Source organism: Zingiber officinale, chromosome 4B, assembly GCF_018446385.1.
Source record: "Zingiber officinale cultivar Zhangliang chromosome 4B, Zo_v1.1, whole genome shotgun sequence".
NCBI classification, from domain to species: domain Eukaryota; kingdom Viridiplantae; phylum Streptophyta; class Magnoliopsida; order Zingiberales; family Zingiberaceae; genus Zingiber; species Zingiber officinale.
The window spans coordinates 92,588,331-92,599,683 of NC_055993.1; the positions used below are offsets into that span (position 1 = coordinate 92,588,331).

Sequence of the window (11,353 nt, forward strand, 5' to 3'; positions counted from 1 at the left end):
ATCACCACATCAGTAGTAATTAGTCGTTAACTTCTACACTGTATAGTAGTTGTTACGAATTATTATAATATGTAGCTTGTATAATAATGTTATTATTTTATATTATTTTTATTTACGAGTGAGGGATAACCTAATTAAAATAATATTTTATTGAAAAACTAATTAAGAAGACTTTACGACACTCATTATATTTTATATTATATGATCATGATCGACTATATAAAGTTAACATTACAACTATTATAACGTGTAGTAACTAATTACTAGCTTCTATAATAATATCATTTTAGGTTAATTTTATTCATTGGATAGAAGGGGAGCCTTGACACAATGATAAAGTTGTTATTTTTTTATCAAAAAGTCACGGATTTGAATACTGAAAATAACCTCTTATAAAAAAAAAAAAATAGGATAAGACTGCGTATAGAGAACTATAACACCCACTTCATTTTAAATGAAAATTAACTTACCACGATCGATTATGTATAGCTTGTACACATTATAGGAACTACTCCAAATTAATCATAGTTTAAGATATTATTAACCTCCCATATTAATAAGTTTGGTGAAATTAGAGCAGACAATTAGTCAACATGATCAGAAGCCAGCGTTGACTACCGACCTTGAAGGCTCGTCACTGTCATTTCATTTCTGGTTTCAGGCTGAGCGGGAGGCTCCAACGTGAACGTTGGTTTCTTAGGGGTCTGTGCGATGTCGCAGTCGTTCGCCATCATGCGGTCGACGGCGGGCATGTCCGGCCGATCGACGGCACGATCCTGGACGCACAGGAGCGCTATGTGAATGCATCTCAGCACTTGATTCATCGAGCAGGACGGAGTTCCTCGTATCGATGCATCAACAAGATCGTCTGCTTTCCCTTCTCTCCACACACTCCATGCCTGTAATAAAACAGTGAAACTGCTCACTTTTGTCTTAAAGCAATTAAGAATTCTTGTGCTAATTAACTTACATATCCTGCTAGGGTAGGAGTATCCTCCAGTTCATGAAAGCTATTGCTCCTCTTGCCGGTCACCAATTCCAGCACGATAATCCCAAAGCTGTATACATCAGATTTATCGGAAAACAGACCTTTGATCGTGTACTCAGGCGACATGTAACCACTGCATTTGTATTTAACATGATGAGCATGCAGATATCATGACATTACAACATGAAGTTGTTTGGGTTGATCTCTCTTACAGGGTTCCGGCAGGCTTCCTTGTGTTGCCCTGATTCTGCTCGTCCATGAAAATCCTCGCAAATCCAAAGTCGGATATTTTGGGATTCATGTCCTTGTCCAACAAAATATTATTGGGTTTTAGATCGCGATGTGCGATCCTCGAAACAGAGTCCCTATGTAGATAAATGAGTCCACGAATGATCCCTCCTATAATGTCGAACCTGGTAGGCCAATCTAGTAGTGCTTTCTTTTCAGGATCTGTCAAGTAAAATGAGCTGTTTCGATAAACTTTAGAACTTAAAGAGGAGAAAGTGTTGGAGAGCGAACGCACCGAAGAGGATTGCCTCCAAACTCTTGTTGGGCATATACTCGTAGATCAGTATCTTTTCTTCGCCCTGAATGCAGTAGCCAAGCAACCTGACCAAGTTCCTGTGCTGCAATTTGGCGATCACCATGACCTCTGTCTCGAACTCCTGTAAGCCTTGGTGAGAGTTTGTCGAGAGCCTCTTCACGGCTACTTCTTGTCCTCCAGGTAAAGAACCCTGGAAAATGCAGAACCACCAACAGTTAGTCGGCCTGTGCATGGTGCTCACTGAGCTGATGAATTTACCTGGTAAACATAGCCGAAACCTCCTTTTCCGAGCTTGTTGGAATCGCTGAAGTTACTGGTGGCTGCTGCTACGGTAGCAAAATCAAACGAAGTTGGTCTTGATCCATCTCTCTCTTGGAGCACCTCATTGCCATTCAGCCCTGATAAATTCGGCTTCCATTCTCTGAACAGATTCTCAGTGCTCTCAGTTTGTGGTGTCGGGAGCCTATTCCAGTGATCTATTTAATCCTCAAGGACAGAAATTGTTAAGAACTCAAAGTTCATAACTTTGTTAGGACAAAAGAAGTGAGCAATGAATCTGACCTCTTAGTCTGGCATTGCACTTCCACCACAGCAAGGAACAAACGAGGAGGAAAAATAGTGCTGAAGTGGAAACTATAACGATTATTTTCCATGAGTTGCTCTTGTTCCCTGAAAAAGAATTCTATATCACAGTTGGAAGATGTGTAAGTTTTTATGATCTGCAAGTTGTCGTTTGAAGGTGAAAAACAGTTAACAATTTGGCCGGTCATCCACTGCCGTTTCAAAATATAAAGGAAAGGAACGCAAGGAACACCTCTGTTTGTTCCTGTCTCGGTGGATGTAGACGGCGGAGCGGATGGCGGAGAAGCGGCTGGCGGCGGAGACAAAAGCACCGCACTGCCGCTCGAGAGTTCGAAGAAAGGATAGTTCTCGTAGCGGAAGTAGCAACTCTGGCCGTAAATCTTCATGCCCAGCTGGCCGTAGCAACAGCTGGAGAGGTTCGCCACGGCGTCGCGGAGACAGCGGCCGCAGTCGTCGGTCGACAGGTCTCTCGTGCACTGCACCAGCCCGTACACGTCGCTCGCGTTAGCAACGGGGACACTCGCCCACCCAGCTGCGAACAAGCTCGACGCGTTTCCGGATGCTTCTTCGACGAGAACCCCCACGAGATCGGTCAGGACGCGGTGGAACGCGGCGGGGTCCGACGCGTTGTAGCCGTTGTACTGGTACAGGGGGAAGGAGGCGTCGACTTCGGAGAAGAAGCTTCGGTCGGAGTAGCGGAGCAGGCAGTCGTCGTACCAGATGGTGGAGCTCTTGCCGAGCGGGCACCGCTGGCGGACGTCATGGACGGAGGTGTTGAGGCAGGTTCGACAGACGGCCGAAGAGGCGTCACCGCGGCAGAGGGCGAGGCCGTGGGGTTGGTCTGGTGTCCGGCCAGTGGTGGCGTTGTGGTAGCCAGTAGCGATGGCCTCGGAGGCGAGGGAGGGGAGGAGGAGGTCGAGATTGGACTGGTAGGCGCCGGCGGAGGTGAAGTTGGAGTCTGTCGGGCAGTAGTTGCCCAGGTAGGCGGGCAGGGATATGGGAAGACGGAGCACAAGGAAAAGGGATAGGAGGAAGAAGCCGGCAAAATAATTCAATTGGCCGGAGCAAGCCATGCCTGCAACGATGTGAATTGCCGGTTGCTTATTTTGGCACAATTAATGGCAATGCAGTCGCACGCCGGCGGAGAAATTTTCAAAAAGAAAAAAGAGAGAGAAACCACCAGCAACGATTTCCTATCGGAGTCAACTCCGCGTTTCTCTTTACCAACAGCAAGTCATGCAATTGCAATCTAGAAAGAAGAGTAAATACATATAGTTTAATTGGTCGATCAACAAGTCAGAATTGTGTAATAAACAAACATGACTTTTGTCCCGAACAAAAGGGCTTCGACAATTTACCAAAGATGTTACTTGGATAGTATTTACTTAAAAAACGTATCGTACATTGGTATTTATTAAAGGATATAGTTTAATAAATTTAATTTTCAGATTAACCCTCTGACTACCTAGTAATTATGTTTTTCAATCATCATTTTCCAAGCATCCAAGATACAAATCGAATTGAAAAATAATTTATACTTCGGATGCACGTCATCTCACCGTCTCTCTCCCTCCATCTCTCTTGGTGGTGTTATAAACACGAAAGAAATATAAACCTGCGCTTGTCATTACTGCTCGTGCAATAGACCAGTTAGGTTTTCGGGATATTGACGTAAGGTTTTAAGAGGAGACCAAAGGACAACTGCAATTAAGAGCATCAGCAACTTTTTGCAAGAGGGAAATTGTTAGAAGAATACATTTAAAGATTTAGACATGTATGCATAGATTTATTACTGTAAATTAGGGTAGTGATGGTAAATAAAAATTACAGTATTGTAGCAAAGGGTGGTGAAAAATATGGTTGTTATGGTTTATTTTGGTTGTGTGGGGAATAAAATATTCAACAACACCTGCAATATGATGTAATAGAATACTTAATCGATTTAAGTCTTGTTAGTTTCTGCGGTTGATAATTAAGTTTGGCTAACCATTTTTTATTAAGGGTTTAGTCAGTGGTGGTCCTAGTTTACAAGAAGTGTCTACTTCAGTAGGGGACTGATATTGATGATATCAGGCCCACGTTGGGCCTGATATTATGGATATCATGCCCAACGTGGGCCTGATATCATCGATATCAGTGTTGGTTAGTCCTAGGAAAACGTATCGGTTCCACTGTACAAAATTTTTTGTACAAGTGTCGAACCTTTCCTTAAATAACTTATTGTGTTCTTTAGAAATTAAATTATGAATCGCAGACGGAACTTAACATCATTGATTCCAAATTTAACTTATCTGTTTTTAATGGTTTAGATTTGAATCGCAAGCGGAACTTAACACTATTGATTCAAATCCACCTATGTTATTAATTCCATTAAATATTAATTTCTAAAATTGACTTCCAGGATTGCATGGCGAGGCATATGGCCTTCTTGGATATGGGAACAACCACCACCGCCTAGACAAAGCCTTTTGAGGAAAGCTAATATTTAATTTCCTAAAATAACTCTAGGTTAACCAAAAAGAACAATCGAATCACAAATTCGAAAAAGAAGAAAACACAAACTCGAAAAACTAATTCGAAAAACTAGATCTAATTGCCTCTTGTGTTTGGAATTCTTACAAAGAAAATAACTAGTATGATGCGGAAGAAAATTACTAGTTATACCTTCTCTTTGCAAGCTAATGACCTTGAGATCTTCTGCCGTATTCCTCGCCTCGCCTTGGACGTCGTGTGGGCGACGATCTTCCAAGATGAACACCACCCAAAAGCTTCCTTCCTCTTCTTCTAAAAACCGGCCACCACCACCACCAAGGAGAAGAGAGCAAAAGGGAAAAGAGAGGGGAGAGAGAGGGTCGGCCACTTGATGATCTCCAAGCAAGATAATAAGAATTGTTATTTTATGAGGCCTCCTCACTCCTTCTTTTATATTACTTGCCCAAGGCAAATAAGGAAAATTTTTTTACAAAAAATAAAATCATCTTCTAGTTTTTCCTTTTTCCTTTTTATTTTTCCTTTTCTTTCCTCTTGATTGAATCAATCACCAACATTAATTTTGTGATGATTTTTTAATTTTAATTATGGCCGGCCCCTTGCTTGGGCACCAAGCAAGGTGGCCGGCCACCTTATCAAGAGAAAAAAGGAAAAATAATTTTTTAATAAAATTTTATAAGCCATTATAAAATTTTACAAGCTCTCTTCTAATTTCCTAAAGTGGGAGTTAAAAAAGGAAAGTTTCTAAAAATTAAAACCATGTTTTAAAATTTAAAAAACTCTCTTATAAAATTTCCTTTTTTTAACATGATGATAGAAAATTTTAATTTTAAAACTTATCTTCCTTTTTTTTCTTCAACCATGAGGATGGTTAAAAAAGGAAAGTTTTAAAACTTTTAAAACTCTCTATTAAAACATGTGGTCTAATTCAAATAAGGAAAGTTTTGAAAATTAAAATATCTCTTTTAAAACTTATAGTTTTCTACAAAGAGAAGATTTTAAAAAATTCAAAACAACCCTCCCTTTTTGAATTATTGTGGCCGTCCCCTTCATGCTTGGTCACCAAGCAAAGGGCCGACCCCTATAGAAGAGGATGTGACCAGCCCTTGCTTGGTCACCAAGCATTGGACCGGCCCACTTCTTGGACACCAAGAAGAGCCTTACATTTGGATGGACTTGAGGCTATAATGAGGCTACGACAGGGACCTAGAGGAGAAATTGATTTTGGCCTTCCGATGAGCTTGAGTATCCCGTGCTCGCCCCGAACACACAACTCAAGTTCATCGATAATAACTCATTCCACTAGAGAGTTATTATCGTACTACCGCACCAATCTCAAATTACATTATAGGTTTCTTCTTATCATGAGTGTGTTAGTCTCCCTGTGTTTAAGATTACGAATGCCCACTAATTAAGTAAGTTACTGATAACTCAATTAATATCTAGCTCCAAGAGTAGTACCACTCAACTTCATTGTCATGTTAAACTAAGTCCACCTGCAGGGTTTAACATGGCAATCCTTATGAGCTCCTCTTGGGGACATTTTCAACCTAGATAACTAAGACACAGATTCCTTCTATAATCAACAACACACACTATAAGTAATATCATTTCCCAACTTATCGGGCATATTGATTTATTGAGCTAAACCTCACCCTTTGATAAGTCAAAGAAATAAATACTAAATATATGTGCTTGTTATTATATTAGAATTAAGAGCACACACTTCCATAATAACTAAGGTTTAGTTCTTTTATTAAGTCAGTACAAAAAGAACTTACCTAAATAGTCATACTCAATACACTTCGAGTGTACCAGTGTAATTTATTAATCAAGATAAACTAATACTTAATTACACTACGACTATTCCGATGGTTTGTTCCTTTCCATCTTAGTCGTGAGCAACTATTTATAATTTATAAAGAACCGACAACATGATCTTCTGAGTGTGACACCACACTCCATGTTATCTACTATATAAATTAATTGAACAATTATATTTAATAAATAAATGTAGACATTGACCAATGTGATTCTTTTATTTCAACAAATAAATATTTACAAAAGCTAAGCTTTTAGTATATACTCTAACAATCAGACCCAATGTGATCTTTGGTTAAAAGTTAGATTTTACATCATATAGATATTTTCCTCGCTCAACCCTTCCTAGTGGTTTCAATTGAGCAAAATTACAAATTAACGATAGCACTTGATTATGTAGTTGCAAATTTACTAAATTAGTTTGGAATTTATTTATCAAGGACGATCATATAACTGAAGAAATTCTCTCTGAGATATGGAATACACTTGATACAAATTCTAGCATTGGACATGGAGCTAATGTAGGAGAAGTATCCAGAACAAATATTCCATCATCTTCGCAGTATAGTTGTGTGCCTAACACAAATAGAAATAGAAGCAGTAATTTCACATTTGATCTAAATGAAGAAGCTAGTATTCAAGAATATGAAGTTCTGAATCCTTGTACAACACTTGATGTTTACTTTGAGCCTACTTGGAGGGAGGAGGAAGGGTATTATAATCGAATTGGAGAGGAATTGCAATGTAATACAGATGTACAAGAATTCTTAGCTGATGATATGCAGATTGAACAATATGAAATATCTCCAGAGCAGTACAGTGACTTAGAGAAGGAGTTCCCAACAACTGATGATCCATATATTCTAAATTCTTGATTGCTCCAAAGGCCAGTTGAAAAGGCAACAGATGAGCATGAATTTTTTGTTGGCCAGATTTTTTCGTCTCGACAAGAGTTCAAGAATGCACTTGTGAAACATGTCATGGTTAAACATATGAGATATAACCTAGTCGACACTCGGAAAAATAAAGTAAAAGCCGTCTGCTTCAATCAACCGTGTAAATGGAGAGTAGTTGCCCGAGGGGATGTAGAGTTCATTGTTACGAAATATATAAAGGAACACCAATGTGGCACCATTAGGGAAAGTGCTGATCATCAAGCATGCTCTTCATCCTTTGTAGCTTCTTTTGTTGAAGAGCAATTTCTTGCTAATGAACAATACAAGCCAAGTATGATTATAGCAGATATAAAAGCTAGGTTTGGAGTGATCATATCATACAGAAAAGCATACATATCTCGAGAGAAAGCGATAAAGAAAGTTGTTGGAGATTATGACCAAGCATATAGAGATCTTCCACTATATCTACGTGAGTTAAGAGTCAGGGATCCTAAAACCTATGTGATACTACACAGGAATGGAGATAATAAGTTCCAACGCTGTTTTTGGGATTTTGGAGCTTGTAGAAGAGTATTCAGGTCTTATCTTCGCAAATTGATTGGAATTGATGCCACACACCTAAGAGGCAAATATCCGAGTGTCTTGTTGATGGCTACATCAATTGATGCTAATGACAATGTCCTCCCAGTAGCCTTTGGAATCGCTGAAGTTGAATGTGGGTCTGCATGGGAGTGGTTTTTGGATCATACGAAGAGATTCTTTGATGTTGATCCAGAGTCAATGACTATAGTATCAGATAGACATCGTGGCATTATATTAGTAGTTAGGAAAATCTATCCTACCGCCCATCATGCTTTTTGTTGCCATCACATGTCTTGCAATATGGTAACAGATACTGGCAGTAGGTCAGGTTTAGGCTTGTTTTGGGCAACAGCTCGAGCAAACACAACACTCCAATATGATCTCATAATGCAGTCCATGCTTGAAAAATATCCAGATGATCATAAGTGGCTTCAGAACATTGACCCTAAAAGATGGGCTAATGCACACTTTAGTGGCAGAAGGTACACAATGCTAACAACCAATTGTGTAGAGAGTTTAAATGTTTTGTTCAAGGAGACGCGTGAACTTCCCATAAACAGGTTAATTGATAATACCAGAAGAAAGGTTGCTCAATGGTTCTTTAACCGTAGGGAGGAAGTGTCGAAATGGTATGTTGCATTGACACCTCATGCTACCAAAGAAATGGAATCAAGGAGGGAGAAAGCTAGACGATATAAAGTCCACCCCTACTCTCAATCTGAAAGGGAAGTAGAGACATGGGGTGCTTCCTACATTGTTGATTTGGAGAGAAAATATTGTAACTGCGGGGAGTTTCAAATTTCAGGATTGCCTTGCTCACATGCAATTGTCATCATCATTCACCGGAACATGGATACACTCCCATATTGTGAACATTATTTTCATTCACAGAATTGGAATGCGACATACATGGATCATATTTTCCCCTGTTGAAGTAAGGAATTTTGGCCTAGGGGAGTAAACAACATTATAGTTCTATGTCCCCATAGCCTTGTGCAGCCGGGTAGGCGAAAAAAGGCAAGGATCGAGTCGAAACATAATGGGAAGGTAAAAGTCAAATGCAGCAGGTGCAAACAACTGGGCCATAATCAGAGGACCTGTAGAATGTCGCCAGCCCCTGGTTCTTGAATTAATTATAAATTGGAGGAGTTAATCCATATGTTTTGTATGCAGTACATACATAGGATTGTAAGAAAAACAGTTTTGGAAAGTGATGTTTCTGTTATATCATTTTATGTAGTATTTATTTTATGATACAGTGGTATTGTAGGTATGAGAAGTGTCAATCATCACCTGCAAGGCATAATTAATACTTCACACCATATAGGTTTAGTATATCTCCGCATTTCAATTCAACAGGAAGGGGTTTGAAATTTCAAAGTAATGTAAATATGTTTTGAAATATAAATGAGTTAAAACTCAGACAAAGGGATTGTAGTCATCCTTGAAAAATAAGATTGGAGTCATTGAAAAAGAAAACAGGTCACTATTCCGTGCCAACTGCACGGAACAATAACTTCTAATACAGGGGGTATAAATAAGTTTTGACACCATTTATACCATCTCCCCACTCAGACCATCACAGGGAACGTGATTTCAGGTAAATCCAAGTAGGGAGGGACATTAGTGGGTTTTGGTCAAAACCCACTGATGGACCTAGACACCTCTGATTTGACCCATTTCAGTTCGAGTGGGAATCTGGAATTACAAGGTCTCCAACGGTACTAGCAAATCATGTTTTAAAGCTCCATTGGTGTGGTAGCAAGTGTTGATAAAAAAAAAATCAACCACCATTGGGCCTGATATGAGAGCATATCAAGCCCAACGTGGGCCTGATATGAGCGCATATCAGGCCCAACGTGGGTCTGGTATGGTATCATTTCTTAAAACTTGATTTTATCTCCCCCTTCTATAAACTCAACATGTGCTACCATGCTCCTTATCAAAAAAATAAAATAAAATAAAATTACTTGGATTTACCATAGGGTTTAAGTCTACAGCATGACCATCAGTGTACTGTTCCGTGCCAACTGACACGGAGTAATAACTTAGTTTCCAGGATATATAAATTCATTTTGACACCATATATACCATCTCCCCACCAAGATCTTCACAGGGAACTTTATTTCAGGTAAATCCAAGTAGGGGAGGGCCATCAGTGGGTTTTGGTCAAAACCCACTGATGGACCTAGACACCTCTGATTTAATCCATTTCAGTTCGAGTGGGATTATGGAATTGCAAGGACGCCAACGGTGCTAGAAAATAATGATTTAAAGCTATATATGTGTGGTAGCAAGTGTTGAAAAAAAATAGCCACCGTTGGGCCTGCTATGAGAGCATATCAGGCCCACCGTGGGCATGATATGAGTGCATATCAGGCCCAACGTGGGCCTGATATGAGCGCATATCAGACCCAACGTGGGCCTGCTATGGTGTCGTTTCTTAAAACTTGATTCTATCTCCCCCTTCTATAAACTCAACACGTGCTACCATGCTCCTTATCAAAAAAAATAAAATAAAATAAAATTATTTGGATTTACCATAGGGTTTAAGTCTACAGCATGGCCATCAGTGCACTGTTTCGTGCCAACTGGCACGGAGCAATAACTTAGTTTCCAGGGTGTATAAATATGTTTTGACACCTTATATACCATCTCCCCACTCAGACCTTCATAGGGGACTTGATTTCAACTAAATCCAAGTAGGGGAGGGCCATTAGTGGCTTTTGGTCAAAACCCACTGATGGACCTAGACACCTCTGATTTGACCCATTTCAGTTTGAGTGAGATTATGGAATTGCAAGGACTCCAATGGTGCTGGCAAATCATGATTTAAAGCTATATATGTGTTGTAGCAAGTGTTGAAAAAAAATAGCCACCGTTGGGCTTGATATCAAGTTTTAAGAAATGATACCATACTAGACCCACATTGGGCCTGATATGAGCGCATATCAGGCCCAATGTGGGTCTAGTATGGTATCATTTCTTAAAACTTGATTCTATCTCCCCATTCTATAAACTCAGCACGTGGTACCATGCTCCTTATAAAAAAAATAAAATAAAATAAAATTTGAAGGTGCTACCATAGGGTTTAAGTCTACAGCATGGGGAGTGAGATGCGGCTAATAGTATCGTATCATACCTTTACTCTCTAACACATATTTGACTTAAAAATAAAATGATGATTGTTGGTTCTCCAAACTTACAAGGCGTTGTTTTAAATTTATAGCTCCTCCCCTCTGAAACCTTCTAATTGAACTAGAATTTGAGGAAATCAAGAATCAGATATAAATTACAATTTTTTAGTAACTAGAATACATTCAGATAGTATAAGAGTACTAATCTATATATATATAAATAATCTATATATATATATAAATTTATAATATATATATATATATATCATTGAAAAGAAAAGAGGTGCCCTGTTCCGTGCCAACTAGCACGGAA

General features: G+C 39.3%; 1 protein-coding gene across 1 annotated transcript; it reads right to left on the reverse strand.

Annotated features, from left to right (window-relative positions):
• Positions 1-424: 424 nt before the first annotated feature.
• Positions 425-3,341, reverse strand: LOC121975540 (cysteine-rich receptor-like protein kinase 25). Its single transcript, XM_042527251.1, has 7 exons — positions 2,347-3,341; positions 2,094-2,201; positions 1,791-2,008; positions 1,512-1,722; positions 1,201-1,438; positions 971-1,121; positions 425-899 (listed from the first exon to the last, which is right to left on the reverse strand). Exons 1-7 carry the CDS (start codon positions 3,185-3,187, stop codon positions 615-617), a joined length of 2,052 nt encoding a protein of 683 aa, XP_042383185.1. The 5' UTR covers positions 3,188-3,341; the 3' UTR covers positions 425-614.
• Between the last annotated feature and the right edge of the window lie 8,012 nt (positions 3,342-11,353).